This window comes from Lynx canadensis, chromosome A1 (genome assembly GCF_007474595.2).
Source record: "Lynx canadensis isolate LIC74 chromosome A1, mLynCan4.pri.v2, whole genome shotgun sequence".
NCBI lineage: Eukaryota > Metazoa > Chordata > Mammalia > Carnivora > Felidae > Lynx > Lynx canadensis.
Genome location: NC_044303.2, coordinates 228,561,818 through 228,581,426, shown reverse-complemented (window position 1 = coordinate 228,581,426; position 19,609 = coordinate 228,561,818). Strand labels below are relative to the sequence as shown.

General features: G+C 46.1%; 1 protein-coding gene across 1 annotated transcript in view; it reads left to right on the top strand.

Moving 5' to 3' along the window:
- Window positions 1–19,609, top strand: part of TRIO (trio Rho guanine nucleotide exchange factor) — a 354,997-nt gene that overhangs the window by 148,142 nt on the left and 187,246 nt on the right. The window contains exon 8 of the mRNA XM_030332423.1: window positions 8,218–8,349. Within this exon, the coding sequence (XP_030188283.1) occupies window positions 8,218–8,349 (132 nt within the window). The remainder of the gene's footprint in view (window positions 1–8,217; window positions 8,350–19,609) is intronic.

The following is a 19,609-nucleotide window of genomic DNA, read 5'->3' as shown; positions in this document are numbered from 1 at the left end:
TTGGGAGTTAAAACCCCAGCTCTCTTACCTGGTGCTGTGCAATCTTAGGCAAGTTACTTCACCTCTCTGTTTCTTGGTTTTCTTGTTTGTAAAGTGGAACTAAAAGTATGTGCTTGAGAGGAGTGATTTATCACATAAATGAGATATTTCATACTAGGTGCCCCGTGTAGTGCCTGGTAAGTAGTGTAAGTACTGTAAGTAATAAGGTGGAGAAAAGGGGATGGGGAAGAGGAGAAAGGAGAAAAAAGTAGACGAAGGAGGAAGGAGGAAGTAAGAGAAGGAAAGAAATAAAGAGGAGGGATGGGGAGGGAGGAGAGGGAGGGGAGGGAGGGAGGAGCCTAAAGAAAAAGAAGACTCAAGCACCTCCTCCCTCCCCAGAATCCTCCCCACCTCCATCCCCTCCCTCCATCTCCTCATCCCCCCTCCTCCTCCCCCCTCCTCCTCCCTCCTTGCTGTCACTTTTAGTATTCTGATTAGGGTGATTTGTCAGCAAGTAACTGAATGCCTGATTATCAGGTTTAAATATCAGGAGTTTGCTTTTCTCACAAATCAAGAAGTTGCAAAGTGTAGAGAGTTGTAGCCATACAGCCATGTTGGGGTCGGGTCTGCTCCTCCCAGGTTTGTGCCGCAGTTCCTGCACCTGCACCCTGGTGTCCACCATAGTCCGGGATGGCGGTGCCGGCCACTTTTATCAGGAAAACATTAATTTCAGAAGGTCCCCTACCCCAGCACACCTCACCTCCTTTCCCCTTGAGTGGGAGTGGGGTGTAGGCCCGTGCTCTGGCTGCGTGGGAGGGTGCAAGAAGGCGGACGTGGCTTTTTAGCCTCCACAGTAGCGGCCACGCTCTGCCAGCAAGGGCTCGGGCTGACAGACGACTTTTGGGAAGGCAGTTTACAGTGTCTTTCACATTTATTAAACTGTATGGATTTGAACTTGACACTGGCTTCTTTAGCTGAAGTGCTGGTCAGAAGACTGTGAGAGGTCACATGTGCCTCTGCTCATAGAACCCCCACAGCTCTGCAGTCCTCCAGCGCTTGCTTAAGCAAACGTACCCTGAAATACACAAGGAAGTGCTTCGCTCATGACTCAGACTTTAATTAGTGGAAAGCATGCTGGGCAGTGAAATACCTTTTTCAAGATGTGGAGAAAGAACACAGGACTTTTAGCCACCAGGAAGGCGTATGGGAAAGAAGCAAGTGGTTGCCTGATGTTAAAGGAAAAATATTGATTGGTGTCATTTTTTGTGGTGGGCGGAGACTGCATTCATAGGGATCTGTACTGACGCTGTTAAGAAGGAAATGGTATAATCGAGAAACTGTCTCTGTTGAGGAGTGAAGTCAGTAAACGTGAGATAGAGTCCCAGCTTGCCCAGGGTTTTGGCAAGGTAGCTAGAATGTTGCACAAGACCCTAATTAGTAGTGATCTTGACTCTAGAAACCTTTCAAATATGAAGCAGAAGAAGAAACTGAATGGTATATAAAGAGAAAAAAGTCTTTGTGGCCTCACGTGAAAGCTGTGAATAGGGGCTTCGGGTTCCAGTAGTCCGATTTTTCAGCTCCCTGACCTATGCATTTAACTGGCTTTATGATAAAGGGGAAACAAAAGCCCACACACAAAAACAGGTTTAAAAAAAAAAACAACATAGGACCCCACCCCCCTTCTGCAGAAAACAGCACTGTGCTCACCTCTGGTTCCTGTCTTTGTCCAGGGTGTGGTGTATCATTCACTGGACGTTTTTGTAGGTGGGAAGATGAGCCACGTGGTCTCCCGCACATATGTCACCTGGAATCGTCACGTGTTCTCCTGCAAGAAGTAGAGTGGCAGTGGGCTCTCAGAAAGTTCCATTAAGCTGATATGAATAGATGTGAAACAGGACAGCCTATGCGGTGAATGGCAGAGGGTCTGAAGCATAGTAACACACAGGGAAGGTCCCTTTCGTGAACGCGAGCCTGGGGTGTTCTGTTTGGATAAAATGAGTGACTGTAAATTATGGATTTGAAGGAAACTGGACTAGATGAATGCATTATTGAACACAATATTGTGGAATCCTGTGTAAACATGACAGTGCTTGAGGTCTCTGTGTGTATCCAGTAGCCAGAGATGAAGCCAAATACAAGTTAGGGTCAGAGCGGCCTGGTCAAGAAAGGGCCCAGCATCTCTGATGGACCTTGGCTGAGGCCTGGCCAGGCAACTGAAATGTGGAGGTGGGGCAGTAGGGCCTCTGCAGAGACTTTCTTTACTCTCAGGTAAAGACGTGTTGTGGATCTTCCCCCTTTACTGAACAAAAGTAAGATCTTTGAAATTCTGATGTGTGAGGGAAGCCCACATCTACCAAGTAGTTTTCCTCTTTGCGGAAGAGAAATGGGTTCAACTTTGTTCTTCTTCTTTTTTTTTTTTTTTTTTTAACGCTTTGCCTTCCAGTTATGCTTAAGCTGTTTTCATAAGCTCAGTTGGGAGAGGACCAGAAACTTGGACGTCATGAATTAGGTTTCCAACATAGCCACCTCTTTGACCCCCATCCAGACTTAACAGTAGGAAACTAAATCTGATTAGGGAGTTAGGGAGGCACAGAGCTCAAATATGTGACCCCCATGGTTAATGGCTTTACCAAAGGAAGCAGCCTTACCCGTAAGGATTACGCTCCAGCGAGGCAGACGTGTGCCTGGAACTGCCCAGCCACACTCCTCTGTGGTCCCGTGGGTGTTCTCGTGTTGGTGTCTGCCTGTGGTTTTATAGATGTAAGTCTTGAGGTGCAAACTGGGTGAGGAGAACATTGCATAGATGGCACGCCTCCTGAAGACGTCTCAGCCATTCATCTCATAGTCTCATGTCGCAATTAGAATCTCAGTTTGCAGACACGGAGACAGGACCACAAGACCAGCAGTCTTACTGGTAGATGGTGTTTAGGGGCTCCAGCCTTCACTTCTTTTGGTCATGTGGCATATCCACTGAATTGTCCCTTCACACTGAGAAGCTTTCATAGCAAATGTTATTAGACTTAACAGTTTTGTAGAACAAAGAAAGTGACTTGATTTTGCTACACCTTAGCGCCCTAAGACGCTATTTAAAAAAAATGCTCTAGGGGTGCCTGGGTGGCTCAGTCAGTTAAGTGTCCTACTCTCGACTTCGGCTGAGGTCATGTTCTTGCGATTCATTAGATCTAGCCCTGTGTCAGGCTCCGTGCTACGCCTGGAGGCTGCTGGCATTCTCTCTCTCCCTGTCTCTCTGCCCTTTACCCTGCTCGCTCATGCTCTATCTCAAATAAATTAAAAAATACATTAAAAATTAAACAGATGATCTCGGGGGCGCCTGGGTGGCGCAGTCGGTTAAGCGTCCGACTTCAGCCAGGTCACGATCTCACGGTCCGTGAGTTCGAGCCCCGCGTCAGGCTCTGGGCTGATGGCTCGGAGCCTGGAGCCTGTTTCTGATTCTGTGTCTCCCTCTCTCTCTGCCCCTCCCCCGTTCATGCTCTGTCTCTCTCTGTCCCAAAAATAAATAAACATTGAAAAAAAAAAATTTAAACAGATGATCTCGGGTGTGAGGGTGATCCGGCTGCGACATCTGTCACCCCACTGATCCCCAGGGTTGGCCTGACTGGCTCGGCGGGTGTGCGCTTCCTCCCTGTCCCACGTGCATTTCTCCTGGAGATGCACGCTGCGTTGTCAAAGAGGGTGACTGTTCCCGATAGAGGAGGCTGTTGTTTGGTCAGGGGCATACCCGTAGCTGTGCTCTCCTGCTGGGACCCCCACACAAACCCTCAAGGTCCATTTGTGGAAAGGAGGGTAGTCAGACTCCCAAGGCTCCACATGTCCCAAGGCACATCCAGATGACGTGCTGCGTGTGGCAATCTGCCTTCCTTTAAAACAGACGAGAGAGCTGCACTGTCCAGTATGGTAGCCAGTCACCATATGTGGCTACTGAAATTACTTAAGGCTTAGTAAGAAGATAATGTAAGAATAAATGAAAATTTCGTACAGTGTCCACATTTCACATGCTCCATAGCAACGTGCAGCTAGTGGCTACTGTACTGGACAGCACAGATACTCCTATCCATCACTGCAGAAAGTTCTGTTAGTGCTGGTCAAGGTTCACCTTCACAGTGTACCATAAATCTGATGACCTCATTTTCTCTATGACTTTGAGGGCCTCTATAATTTGATAATAGCCAAAAATAAAGTAACAACCAGCATTTGCATAGTTCTTTAGAATTTACACGGCTCTTTAACACAAGATGTCATTTCATCCTTAAATCAGTCCAATGAAGTCGATGGGGCTGGTGGTATTTATCGTCCTTTGATTGTGTTTGGGGAGTGAGTCGCTTATGTTGGGACTTCGTTGAGGTCTGTGACGGTCCTTCAGCTCCTGACAATAATCACACACTGTTCCACAAACAAGGCACTTAGATTAATATCCTTGTACAATTTCACTCTCCATACATAGTTTTAGAAATAACATTTCTGGTAAACAAGTCTTATCGCAGTTACCTGGATAATTTTGTCATAAGTCTGGGTTGGAACTCAGAGGAAAATAGCACTTATCTACTATTCTTTTTGAATTTTTAAGGCAAATAATACACAACTAATCCCATTTTAATGGTATTTTACTTTATTACAAGCATAGACCTAATTCTTGGCTTGTGGACAAAACAGAAACGATTCTTGTGGAAAAGAAATATAAACATGAAAGAAAAAGTTATTAATGAAAACAGATTCAAGGTGTGCAGAGTGATCATCGGCATATTCTGGTTCAAGCTGAGCCTGTCTCCTCCGAGTTACTGTGGTGTAGATGGCAGAGCTTTGCAAATGGAGCGGGCTGCTCCCTCAGGTGATTTCCCTGGGCAGAGAAGAGGGCCTGTCTGCCTTGGAGGAACCAGGAAAGAGTGTGTGCTGATTAATCCTCAGGGAGTAGAAATGATGAAGTAGAAAGGAAAAGTGGGGTAATATTTTCTAGAAGTGAAAACAAAAATGAAGAGATGAGAAGTAAAAACCCAAGTTTGAGTTCTTATGTATGTTATGTGTATATATGTATATACACACATATATCTACACACACATATGTGTGTGTATATGTTAAACCAGTGTCACTTTTGTTGAAGAAGAGAAACCCCCCCCAAATATTTAAAAAGTTAACAATTCTAGGAAGTTTTTGTGCCTTTGTCTACTAAATCAGGCCAAACCCCTGTGCTCGGCTGCACCCCATCGTGAGCCCTGGTGTGGGTGGGAGGGATGGACGTGCACTGGCTGTGGGTGGCAGGAGGTGGGGCAGGCCAGAGGGCTGAGTGGCTCCCACGTTGGAAGCCCCCCACTCTCTCAGCATGTGGAGGGTAGTGGAATAATGTTTATGCAAATACACCTCATTATTCAAGCTCTCCTGTTAAAGCTGTATGTATCAGTTACCCTGCCTTCAGCTGCTTGCCTCTTGTTTTCAGCCACACTTTTACAAAGTCGCCATTCCGCTGAGCATCACAATTCTCAGTTCTGTAGCCAGCTCCTGATTTGAATTCACAGAGAAGCATTTAATTCTCTTGGATTCTCCTGTCTACCCTCAACCTAGCTGGATGCCGTGTGTTCACGAATTTGGGTCCAGTGCGCATTTAAAGCATCAGACCAAACCGTCTGCTCTGATCTCACTAGAGTATGGTAGCCACCTTCAGTATTGTCCTTTCCAGAGTGTCAGGCTCTGTTCTAGACCTATCCCCTGGTGTTGTAATCCCAAATTGTGTTTCTAAGATGGTGACTCGTGTTGGGGGGACGGGGGGGTCTGGAATGTAGTAGAGTGGTCAGAGAAGGTTGGAAAGTGAAACACAGTGGGCCTGCCCCCTTGCCCATTCATAGCCCACGTTATCCTATGAAAAGACTCTCACAGATTCTGTGCTATGTAGCTACTGTTGAACGTTGCCACCAAAGTCAACTCCAGGATGCCTTTTCCTTCTGGAATACCAATTCGCAGCCTTCTTTTGGCCCTCTGATCAGGGGTTGCTCCCTTGGTGGCAGTGGGTTCAGACTTTTGGGGTGTGTAGCCCTTCAGAAAGCATTGAGGGCTTCGAGCTTACCCTTTGGAGTCTAGGGTTTCCATCTCATAAACAAAAGACAAATTATGCTTGCACAAAAGTCCCGTGAAACCATGGCCAGGTTTGTTTCCATCATTGAGATATCTTAACCCAGTGAAATTAGATGTGCAGAATTCTTTCTCCACAAGATTTCCACATGGCAAGCCATCCTTTTCTGTGTATTTAGAACCTGGCTATATTTTTTAGGTAAGCATCTTTAGATTGACACTTCCACTTGTGCGCTATGGTGTAACTAAAACTCGTTTCCACCTTGTTCTATCAGAAGCATTTTAGCCTCTTGTAAGGAGTATACGGTGACTCTGTTTCGTGCAGGAGCAATTAATTGCTGACTTGACCTGATGAATTAATCATGGTGATGGTTAACCAGAGTCCATTTATATTTGGAAAAGGTTTACAGTGATTGGTGTTAAGTGCAATAATGGGAAAAGTGAAATGGAAATCAAGAATACTTAGAATCATTCAAGCTGATATTTGATATTGGATTTGATATTTATAGAACATGTGTAGTCACACAGATCCATGTCACACACACCTGCCGAGGGGGAGATGTGTCAAGTAATGTTATTACTACTTCCGTTGCCCTGTTGGTGTTAGGAAGGCACCGTAAAGAAGGATACTCCTCCGTCCCTGTGTCCGTTGAGACCATCAGATGCCATCATATGATACGTAATGCCCCATGACTTGTCAGGCCCTAAGATTTGCATGTAGATATTTTTCTGAGCCATTAATAATAAATGGACTTTTATAAACAAATTACTACTTACCAGGTGATGTGTCTATTTTGTTTCTAAAAATGTCATGAATAAGTGGGTGGTCGTTCCCATATTTTAAGAGAATCCTAGCAAGTTTCCTGTCAGGTCAGTCACCCAGTTTTATTTTTTAATTTTTTTTAATGTTTTATTTTATATTTGAGAGAGAGAAGCAGAGAGGGAGCAGGGGGAGGTGCAGAGAGAGAGACAGAATCAGAAGCAGGCTCCAGGCTCCAGGCTTTCAGTGCAGAGCCCAATGCGGAGCTCGAACCCGTGAGCCGTGAGATTGTGACCTGAGATGCAGTTGGACGCCCAAGCGACTGAGCCATGCAGGCGCAGCCACTTTTTTTTTTTTAATTTTTTTTATGTTTTCGTCACCCAATTTTAAATAGTCACCCTCTGCATTCCCTGGGAAGTAGAAAGATGCCAAGGAATTAGAATAAAAGAGGTGAAACCCAGGGAAATGTGTCCATGACTATTTGGCTTAATTGAATTAGCGTCTTTAATTAAGGGCCTTCTGCTGCCTGCCTTTGACACTGAACTGTGATGGATGCTGATAGGCTCTCCCTAGGACGTCTGGCAGTGATTTCTCTGCTGTTGATGATTCCTGGGGCGGTGGGAGTGGCTGTGGAGAAAATTGAGGAGAGGCTGGAATGGTAGTCCTCAGGACTGCAGCCAAGACTCTTTCCTTCTTGTTTACGTGCAAAGTGGAAAAGACCTGAGTGAGTCTGCCTCTTTCCTCAGCCTTCCCTCAGGCTCAGTGGGCACAGCTGGGGAGCTTGGGTGGCCTTCATTTGGTCTTTTCATTTCTGTGTGTATTTGCTTTGGAAAAGGTAGAAAAATGGGCCTGCTGCTCTTCCTCTGTCTAGGTAAATAATTCCAGATACTTGGGCTTCCGATAGCATCTTAATGTTGGAGGGGAGCGCGAAGGCTGGACTACAGCTCCTGGAGGAGGCGTGTGCCGCCATCTTGAGGCTGAGGCTGAGGCGCACCAGGCCTCTATCCTTACACAGCCCACGGCACTGGGCGGTTGTTACGATCCCTGATTCGGAGGAGGGCTGGGGAATTAAGCAGGAGGCCCAGAGCAGATGCAGGGAAGAGTTGCTCTGGGCTTGCTGTTAGCTGTAGGCCTCGGGGTCCCCTGGAGATGTCATTCCAAATGCAGGTTCCTGGGCCGAGCCCCACTCTGGCCAGAAGGAGAGCTCCAGGGCAGAGTCCGGGAACCGTGTGAGGCTCCCGTAGTGCCATTTGAGATGGATGTTCCACCATGCCACATTCTTAGACTGTTTCTCAATTACCTTGATTTCAAAACCATGTTGAAAAAATAGCTACATCTCCGTATAAATTGCCATTGATAGGAATAATCTTTTTTTTTTTTTTTTTTTTTACTCCTCAAGTACATGAGCAACGTGGACTCGTGGTGTAAAGCCTGTGGCGAGGTGGACCTTCCCTCGGAGCTGCACGACCTGGAGGACGCCATTCACCACCATCAGGGGGTATACGAGCACATCACTCTTGCTTATTCTGAGGTGAGCGGGCTCTTCCACTTCCAACTGCAGAGTGACAGTTTCATGTCCCAGCACCAAAAGCTGGGAAAAAACCCCGAAGCTTGGTCGAGCCTAGAAAAAGCTCGTAGGTCTCGTGTTAAACTGCAGTCTCGCCGGGACCTTTGACCTGTGTGTGCTAGGGGGGTGGGGTGGGGGGCCCCTGTGAAGCAGGGTGGTCGGCAGCGAGCGCACTTCTTGGGCCCGCGGCGTGTGCGGGTCTCCCGGAGGTGCTTGTGTTTCCACGTGCCGGAGAAAGCGCGATTCCAGCTCTCTGGTCTGCACGTACTTAGCAAATAGAGGTTTCCATGTGCTATTAATTTAATTTTCCTGTATGAACTTTCTAGAAAGGAGCGAAACCTGATACCGATGCACGTTCTGGATCAAAAAGCACACACTGTTTGAAGCTACTGGCTGTTTTCGAAATCTAAGCATAGCATTCTCTTTATTATTTTAAGGTCCATTATTTATGTACTATCTCCCCGTCTTTATTTTCTGCCCCCTTCATCTGGGCCAGGTTTTTTTGTGAGGACTTTATGTAATCATTTACTTAATGTTCACAACTCTGGGGCATGCGTCCTTATTGGCCGTGCTGTTACTGACGAGGATGCTGAGGCCCAGAGATCAGGTGACTTGTGCCAGGTCAGCAGCTGTAGGGGGCAGAGCAGCTCCTTGTCCCGGCCACCGCTCTGCTGCCCCTGTGTTGTCTCACGTGGGAGGCGCCGTAAGTGTGGAGAGCTTGAGGTGTGGCGCCCTCTTGGGCGAGCCTTGGTCTTTGGGCCTGTCACACCAGTCTGCCTTTCCTACACTGGATGAATTCCTGGAGGGGAGCGGGGTTGCGTGCCTGCGTTCAGCAAGCTTTGCCCTGTCTTCATCATGAGCATCTACGTCACACGTGCTGAGATGAAGGATCCCTGGGACACTGGAGTCAGCCAGGCTGCAGAGCCCCCGGCGGGGCGGGGGGGGGAGGGCAGGGCACAGAGTGGACACCTCTTCCTGGATCAGAACTCCACCACCTTGTCACAGTCCTAGGGAAGAAAGGGGCCATTCACTTTTCAGCACGGCACTCCCTGCTTCACCCCGCAGGTGCTACTGTCCTGTCCTTGGGCCGTTCTCCTGAGCCCTTAGTGTCCTTGGGTGCATTGAACAGACGCGCGATGCCTGTGTTATTTACCTCAGGATGTTGTGGAGGTTGAGATCTACACATTTGTTTCTCTACCTTTTTGTCCAACGAGATCCCCCGCCTCCTTTCTTTTAGCACTATTTTATTTTGTCCATGGAGTTTTGAAAAAGTCAATTCTGTATTCTTCTTAATTTTGCACCCAGTGCATTTGAGCTAATATGGTTATCTAATTTATTAGCAGCTATATAAATACTAGCAGTAGCCTTTTTAATAGTAAAAGTGAAAATGGAACAAATCTAATTTTTTCATCACACGGGTTCATGAGGATTCTGTGAGTTCCAGAAAACATTAACTTCTTTCTCCCTGGTGTACCGTCTCTAGGCATTGTCTGATTTCCACCTGTAACCCAGAAAGTGGGCGGCTCTGTTGCCGCCATGTGACTGGGCCTTCGCTCATCCGCTTACTCATGACTTTCTCAGGAGCTGCTTTCTGACTGCTGTGGTAGCTTCCAGAGCCGCGGGGGGCAGGGCGAATAGCTCGCTCACCAGGCGATCGGCTGCAGTGGGACTACAGCCCTTGCCTACACGACTTCCCTGAGTCGGCCTGACCTGACTGCTGTCTTGCTCTCGCCTCGCTGGCCGTTCAGCCTGCCTGTTGCCTCGGCACTTCCAGCAAAGTACATAATTCTCTCACCACTTCCATCTATGAAAATTGGGCATTTTGACATGGGGACTTATGTTTACCTATTGGTGCAGTTTTATTAGGTTTTATGTTGGTACTAAAAGTTTTAAAAAGTTGGATGGCAAGTTTTAAATAGTTAAAAAGATTGAGGGCTTAAACCACAATTTTTAGCATAAAAGCCTGTGTGCAACTACGCTGTAAACTGAAGGAAACAGTAACTTCACAGTGAAATCAACACAAAAGACTTTCAATAGAACAGAATAAACTTTTATTTTTGCCTTCTTAATTAAAGTCTGAAATGGTTTCAGGCTACAGAAAAGTGTTAGAATCCTATAAAGAGCTCCCACATTCCTTTAACCCAGATTTCCTAGTTTTTAACATTTGACCACATTTGCTGTGTAGCCCCCTGCCCCCACCTCTCTGTGCAGACAGTAAATCAGCTGTGATACAAGACACCGTCCTACCCACAGACCTGTTGGTATTTCCCACGTTCCCACTACCTCTGGTCCAGGACGCTGTGCAGCAACACAAGTTACATTTAGTGAACACCTCTCATTGGTTCCCGTCAGACACAGTGGAACTTTCTTTAGTCTTGGTGGCAGTGTTAGAGAATGTGGCCCCTTCGTTCTCTAGGATGAGCCTCAACCTCTTGCCCATCCTTCTAGTTTTCCTCCTGTGCTGACAAAAGCCGAGTGTCACGGCAGGGTCACAGGATGCTGACCCCTCCTGCTGTTGGTGATGTTAACCTTGACCACTCGGTGAGGTTGGTGTCTGCAAGGTTTCTCCAGTGAAAAGTCAGGATTAAAAAATACTTGTTTTTGGGGCGCCTGGGTGGCGCTGTCGGTTAAGCGTCCGACTTCAGCCAGGTCACGATCTCGCGGTCCGTGAGTTCGAGCCCTGCGTCGGGCTCTGGGCTGATGGCTCAGAGCCTGGAGCCTGTTTCCGATTCTGTGTCTCCCTCTCTCTCTGCCCCTCCCCCGTTCATGCTCTGTCTCTCTCTGTCCCAAAAATAAATAAACGTTGAAAAAAAAAATTAAAAAAAAAAAAAAAAACTTGTTTTTGAGAAGCATATTGTGGGAGACACACATCTGTGTTTCTCATGAGACTTTTCATGGCCTTGTCATCCGCTGGTGACTCTTGCCCCTGTCACCTCCCACTGTGATGGCTGTCTGGTGGCCGGTATTCCTTCTGTATTTATTAGGTGATCTACTACTGTGAGAAAGAACTTTCTTTCTTCCCTATGTGTCTATTTATTATTCCAGTATGAATTTATGATATCTTATATTCAGCAGGTTATAATCTGATACTCTATTTTGATGCTTAAATTGTCCACATTTAGCCAGCAGGAGCCCCTTTATGTGTGTGATGTTTTTGTTTTTGTTTTAATTTATTTTATTTTATCTTATTTTATTTTATTTATTGTTATTTTTTTTTTTTATGTTGTTATTATCTGAGCACTCCCTTACTTTCTGGTGTAATGTTCCCAGGCTCCTTTTGTACTTTCCCGCCTCATCCCGGGATCCGCCATCCCACCGAGGAGTGCCAGTTACTTGTGTGGTGTGGTATTTAGAAACCAAGATGGGGGCACTCAAGAGTGCTTGCTTGCTTGTGGGGTGTCTGTGCTTCGAGGCCCTCCCTTTGCAGCTGTGGACCCATCCCCCCGTGCTTGCTCCCACGGTCCACACACCCCTCAAACTGTTGGTCTGTCGCCCTGGGCCCGTGTCCGTTTTAAAGGCCCATGTGTTCGTACCGGTGCTTCTCTTTCTAATCCAAACCATCAGGCTTCTTTCTAGCCTGTTCCTTTCTGTGTTTGTAAACTCCTTCTCAGACAAGATACCTGGCTCCTGTTGCCCTCAGATCTATTAACTTTTTGTTCAGTTAGTGTATTTTCTCAGTCTGCTCAGTCTCCCAGCCAGTTTGTCTGGCTTCTCTGTGTGCTTCTCCCCCTCCCACCCAGAAAGCCTGGCAGGGGACCCCTGCATCGGGGTGCCCAGCCAGCACTGCCTCAGACCCTGGGCACCATTTTCTCCGTGGCTGGAGGGGAGGGGAGGGGAGGAGGGGGGAGGGGAGGAGAAGGAAGATGGGAAGGGAAGGAATGCCTTTTTTTTTTTTTTTTTTACCATAATTTATGGTCAAATTGGTTTCCATACAACACCCAGTGCTCCTCCCAACAAATGCCCTCCTCAGTGCCCATCACCGACTTTCCCCTCCCTTCCACCCCCCATCAATCTTCAGTTTGTTCTCAGTATTTAAGATTTAAGAGTCTCTTATGGTTTGCTTCTCTCTCTCTCTCTTTCTGTAACTTTTTACCCCCTTCCCCTCCCCCATGGTTTTCTGTTAAGTTTCTCAAGATCTACATATGACTGAAACTATGGTATCTGTCTTTCTCTGACTGACTGACTTCACTTAGCATTATTTTGGGAGCAAGCAGAAGCGAGGGAGGGGCAGAGAGAGAGGGAGAGAGAAAACCCCAAGCAGGCTCCGCATTGTCAGTGCACAGCCCGATGCAGGGCTCAGACCCACAGATAATGAGAACATGACCTGAGCTGAAGCCGGTCGCTCAACTGACTGAGCTACCTAGGTGCCCCGGGAAGGGATGCTTTTGATTTTTTTTTTTTTTAAGTTTATTTATCTTGAGAGAGAGAGAGTGGAGGAGAGGGAGAGAATCCGAAGCAGGCTCCACCCTTTAAGCGCTGGGCCTGATGTGGAGCTCGAACTCATGAACTGTTGAGATCATGACCTGAACCGAAACCAAGAGTCAGATGCTTAACCAGCTGAGCCATCCAGGCTCCCCAGAATGCTTTTGATTCTAAAGGGATTCTTCCTTTCCTAAATGAGTGGTTTTCTAACTCAGGTGTGCTGGTTGAAGTACAGCTTCTCATACCCCACCTCTAGAGAGTGTGAATCTCCATCCATATTTAATGGCTTTCCTTACCGATCCGGTGACTCTGATGCAGAGGCTTCACCGACCACACGCCGGGAGCCGGCCCTTGCCCTGTTTAAAGAGTTGCGGGTCCGCCCAGCAGGCACTCCTCCCGGGGATGTACGTGAACCCCCGCCTTGGTGCCGGGTCCTTGAGGAGTTGGGGACGTGAGAACAGGACTCCTCCTTTGTCTCTTCCTTTCACTTTCCCTCCTCCCTCAAATAGTCTTTTTTTCAAACAGTGTCCGCAGCTTCTAGTCTCTGATGTCACAATCTTGCTGCGGGAAATCTTCCCAGCACTTTTTTTTCCAAGACACGAACACCCTGCTTTTCAGTGTTTTAATGAGACCTGTCCCGTGGCATTTCTGTTTGTGATTTCGCAGGAGCAGCGTGCATGTGCCTCATGAACATGCGCTGGTTTCAGCTTGCCGGGTTTGGGGCGAATCTTGTGTGTGGTAGTTGATCACAGCAGAGTGAAGCAATCTAAACATCTGGGGTACGCTGGAGTTTTAGAAACAGCATATACAATCCTCATTTTTCACATCTCGTGTTTAAGCAAGTAAACTCATCAACCACTTTCCCCACAAACTAAAATCATACAGATGACTTTTATCTCCGCATGCCCGTGCCATCACGCAAACCTAAACACTCTTTGAGTTGTGACATAAGAGTGTGGAGTGAGTGCCCGTGCACGTGCGGAAGGTCTTTGCCGCAGCCATGGGCAGGGATTCCTCGGGCAGGAGGAAGGGAAATGGCCCGTGGGCTTTGCGCCGATCCGCTGTGACTTCAGGATTTCGCTTCCGCATCAGCGTCCCAGGTTAGCAGATGTGCTGGCTTCAGCGGGGCCTCCTGGAAATGACTGGTTTGCTGCCTGTGAAGCTGGTCGACCTCCTTTTTTAAGGCACCATATACGTGGGTGACGGCATGATTCGTGTTAACAGCATGTGAGAAAACACAGAACAGCCCGATGAGTCACCTTGATAGTAAACGTACTAAAACCCCGCGTCTGTGCCGCGTGTGGAAGCACGGCGATCTTGCTGTGTGGAAACTTCGGCGAGGGGGTTGTCGCAAAGCCTCGTTAGGGTATCGCGGCACCGCTGTTGGTACGCAGGGTGGTGGAGTCAGCGCTTGGCACCGCGTGAGAGGTGACAGACCTCACGGCAGTCCCTGCTGACCCCCAGACTTGAAGCCTTGCAAGGGCTTGAAACAGAGGAGTGGAAACTGTCAGGCTCGAGGGGAAGCTGCGGGACGTCCGTGTTCTGTGCACAGATCTGACTCCACTAGCTGGGCTGCTCCAGTGGTTTCCTGTTTTTAGCTTTCTTTTTAACGTTTATTTATTTATTTTGAGAGCGAGAGAGCTCACGAGAGCGAGCTGGAGAGGGGCAGAGAGAGAGAATCCCAAGCAGGCTTCGAGCTGTCAGCACGGAGCCCAGTGCGGCTGGAACCTCCGAACTGTGAGATCGTGGCCTGAGCCCAAGTCAAGAGTCAGACGCTTAACAGACTGAGCCACCCAGGCGCCCCTCCTGTTTTCATCTTATTTTGGTGTTTCCTTCCTGATAGTCCCATGTAGACATATCACAGAATCAAACATGGTTAGAATGACCTAGTTTTGAGTAAGAAACCTAAAAGTTGAAAGAACTAGAAACCTGCTTTTAGAGGAATATCCTAAGAACTTTGTCTGGAGAAGGACCAGCATCAGAGGGGAGCCAAGTAATCTGAAGGCAAGAATGTTGCCCTTTATCAGGTGGCCTTCCTGACCCCTGGGAAAATGCCACTGCCAGTACAGGACCTTCAGAAAGCCATTGGCCTCTGTTCTTGGTAGTGTAGCTATCCTAAGACAGGTGTAACGTCCTGACTCAGAAAGAAAGTGTTCCTGTTTGCTTGAGGGACATCAGCCACAGCTACGTGACACGCTGACCCATGGTCGCTCTTTCCTGTTTCATCAGAACTTTGATTTCAGAACCATTTCTGCCAGAGTTGGAGAGGAAAGTGGTGGCTGTGAAGCCGTTCCCAGGCTTAGCATGGAGATTGTGCTCCGGGCTGGCCACGGCAGGCCAGGCCCTGCAAAGCCAATCAAAACAACTCGTGTTGCTTTGAGTTGATGCAAATGGTGCAGCTTGTTTCATGAAAGTTTTGAAGAAGGACCTCCCCTTCTTCGTGACCTGCTAAGTGTAGTCCTTTCTGATCATGCCTTTATATATTGTGTATTTTGCTTAATTGGGTTATTCCTGGGGAACAACACTTCCTAGCACTTCTTTCTAGATCTACAATCCCACATTTGGACCTATTGACATATTGTAGGTCATAGGTGGTCTTTGAGTGGTGGTGGTTTTTGCAACCATAAGCAATAATCAGTAGGTACTGTTCCCTTTCCTTAGATCAGAACAGTATTCTTACTTTGGGCACGTGAAGAAGATTCCGCTGGTGACCCTTTGCTCTAATCTGATTCATGGGAAATCAGAGCTCCAAGTATCAGAGATAAGAATAGGCTGGTCTCTGTGAGGTTTGGTGGAAACTTTTTTAGGGTGGCACACAGAAATCCAGATCTTACCAGTCTTAGAAATCTAATGTGTAGTTTGATTAAAAGTAAATATCCAAGAACCAGACCATTATTCTAGATTTTAAACAGTTAAGACTTTTCATTTTTCTTAACTCATTTAGTTATTAGAGCATATTAGTTCATACACTTAAGGCACATTACTATATCTTCTGCTACCTGTCAAATCCCTGAGTGCTGTATTCCAAGAAAAAGAGCAGAACCTGAAAAAAAATGAGCCAGTTTGATTTGTTCAAAAATCTACAGGAGAGAAATCCTGCGTTTTGATAATAAAGGTTGATTTTCTTTTTTGTAGGTGTTGTCCCTTTGTGGGATGGGGTTTGCGTGAAAGCTAGAAAAACCTTTTTAAACCAAACCTATAGCACATTGACTCACCTGGTTCTGTGGTAGGAAGTCTGGAACTGTACGACATACCATGAATGTAGTTGCTTGTTTCAGTCCTTAAACCATGTAGGAATTTTTGGGCAGCAATATAGTCTTCAGTGTGTTGTTACTTCTCTTCTGGTTATCCTGTACCATTTACAAGCCTTTATTTCTATGCAGTAGAATAGCAGCTTCCTAAAATTCTGGCGTATTTTTCCCTACGTAATACTACCGTACTCATGAAGACAGACATTTTGCCAGAAGTCACTGAAATAGAGATGGAGTCCTTTATGTGCTTGAATAATGTCTTTAAAATTGAAAAATGAATAAACGCTCCACTGAAATGAAATAGAATTGTCTCTGGAAGGTGTGTCGGAGGAATGCTACGTAGAGCTTGTGTTGGACTGGAGCGCTCTCTGGTCTTGGTGGGGATAAGAGGTGTTTTCTTGCCTAGAAGCTTTCTGCCGCTTTTGTCTCCACCACTGGCTGTGCCAGCGGTGGCCCTGACGCGGACACTTTAATCCCTGCTTAGGGATTCCCAGAAGGCGGAGTTTTGCGTAATAAGTAGTCTTCTGTTAAGGTATTTGTGTGTTCCCGTTTTGGGTATGTACTCCTCCGTCTCCCACCGCCCCTCCATCCTGAGGAAGCCCAGTAATACCTGCCCTGGAGCTCTGGTAAACATCGCAAAGACACCTGAGGAAACACTGATTCTTTGGAATATTCTTGCTCAGATGATTTATTTATTCACAGTAGTGGAATATTAATGGTGTCACATGAATGCCTGTGGACACTTGGTGAAGGCTGAGAATACATTTGTCATTTTGTATTTCTAGTGTATGATCCAGAACAACAGCTTAAGATAAGAAGTTTGCTTTCTGCCCCTGTAGAAGTCCCAGGGCTGGCATTCCAAGGCTGGTGCAGTAGCTCTGTTGGTACGAGATCTCTGGATCCTTTTGTCTTTTTCTTTTGCCTCTCTTAGCAGGTGGGCTGCTGTCCTTAAGCCTCCCTCAAGGTTAGTAATAGGTGCTGCAGCTCCAGCCATCTCCACCAAGTTCTTGGCAGCAGGGAGGAAAAAGAGGCAAAGAAGAATGAGCACACTCCACCTCCTAAATATCTTTCTTTCCTCGAAGCCCCCTCAACGGTTTTTACTTCTGTATATTAGCCACTCCTATTTGTAGGCAAGGCTGGGAAGTGCAGTGTTATAGCTGGGGTTTGGCCATTCCTGACTATTGGGGATTGGCTGTCAAGGAGGGGCCATTGGACTTCGAGGAGGCAGCTATCAGTTTCTGCCATGCCTCTGATCTAGATCTTTCTAAAACATGTCCTACCAGATCATATGCTCTGTATGTTTCTTGACTTATGTTAATTATAAGGGGTAAAACTTAGAGGAAATACGTATAAGGAATTCTTGCTGGCCTCTGTAGAATGTGAAATGTGACTTTTGAGGTACTGATTTTCAGTCCTAAGAGAAGCTGCACCCCCAAAGATTAGCAAAACATCTTCTGATGCCAGCTGGAATAAAATGTGTGAATAATCTATCTTCAAATAAGATTTATGTGTGTGTGTTATATAAATCACGTATATGCTACAATATCAATTAGAGACAAAGGTAATTTGTAATAAAATGTCTTTTAGTCTATAAATGCCTAAGTACATGCACAATAGAAGAAGAAATTAGATATTCAGATTGTTATCTATGCTGGCCATAGATAAAAAACTGTTGTGAATATAGCAAATGCAGACTGGACACATGTTATACTGGTAACTACAATATTGGCATTATCGCGCTATAACTTTGGAATGGTAAGCGGCTTTTATAAAGTTCCAAAGAAAACCAAGCACTGCCTATTAACGATTTGTTTTGATTAACATGGTAATTGCATTCCTGGAAAAATCAGTGTATGTTAGAGTGGTCCAAAAAAGAAGGAGAAGGAGAAGGAGGAGAAGGGGGAGGGAGAGGAGGTGGAGGAAGAGGAGAAGAAAGAAGAAGGAGGAGAAGAAAGAACCTTCATGAGTATATGTTAAATGGAGCCTAGCCCCGATAATGAGTGGGACAGGTCTTCATTTAGAGGTGACATCCTGCCTCTCTGGATCCTTCACAATGAGTCCCTTCCTCGAAATCCATCATGGTGCCTCCCTCTCCAAAGTCATTGTATCAAAAATGTCCATGCAAGTTTTAGTGACTCCTGGGGCTGGGGACAAAGGCCTGTTTTTAGAAGACTTACATTACCAGTTTTTGTTTTTACATGTGCCTGATACTAAGTGGTTTAGTTGGTTCTTTTTTACCTGTCATCTTTGGTTATGTCTCGTTGACTGGTTTCTGCTGAAGTTTTGCTATCTTGATACGTTAGATCAGTTTCACTCTATGAAGGCTGACAACCGGCCTTCATGAGGAATAGTCAGCACCTCCAACCGAGGTCTCAAAATCAGGTCTTAGAAATCAAACACGTTTCCATTCCAGCACAACTTGTAAGCAGATGAAAGGAAATTCATAGGCCTCATGCTGGCCACCTGTTCTGGGTGGCCAGGAGCTTCCTGTGTGGGTCTGTCCCATCTACCTCCTCCTTTGAACCCTGCTTGTATCTGTTAACAAAGCTCTGGTCTGCTGCTTCTCCTAGTAGAAACCATTGAGGCTTTCAGATTCAGAAGTATCTGAGCAGAGAGACCATGCTGATGAGGACTTACGTGAAAAACCCCCTGAATCACAGCCTTGTTACTTCGTGTGCCTCGTGTCCTTCTTACTGTCTGATCTCATATTTTTTCTACCACATCTGACATAGTCATTCATGAGTCTTAAGAACCACTTAAATTTGAAAAATACATAGTGCTTTTCTTTCCACATTCCACTTTTATCTTTGCTTATTTCCTTGGTTTGTCTGAATGCTTTCACTTAATTGTAATTTGGTAGTTAGCTGCCATAATATAGAAATAACATTGAAATCCCTTTTAAAAATAGCATTTTAATTAAAATATCTTTTAAGCTCATGAATCAAATAAAAACAGCATTTTAAAAGTTTTATTCTGGGGGCGCCTGGGTGGCTCAGTCGGTTGGGCGTCCGACTTCGGCTCAGGTCATGATCTCGCGGTCCGTGAGTTCGAGTCCCGCGTCGGGCTCTGTGCTGATAGCTCAGAGCCTGGACCCTGTTTCAGATTCTGTGTCTCCCTCTCTCTCTGACCTTCCCCCATTCTTGCTCTGTCTCTCTCTGTCTCAAAAATGAATAAACGTTAAAAAAAAAATTAAAAAAAAAATAAAAGTTTTATTCTGTGAAGTAAAATTGCTATCCAGCTACGTCAGAAAGTTTAAGTACATATTTTTTGCCAAGGGCTGGATTATGGATAAATCTTTTTAACTGAAGTTTCAAGATTCTGTGTTAAAACTTTGCTCGACTGTGATTGTTTAATTCTAACATAACCTCTCAAGAGAAAATTACTAATTTAAAATTTTAATTTCGAGATAACCCAGTAATGCAATTTACATCAACTGACTTATACCATTTAAGGCAAAATAGTATGTTTATTCATCAAGAATGGCATCTCCTAGAATGTTGTATGGAAATGACCATTCTTTTACGTTAAGTCCGTGTTCTACCACGTTTGGT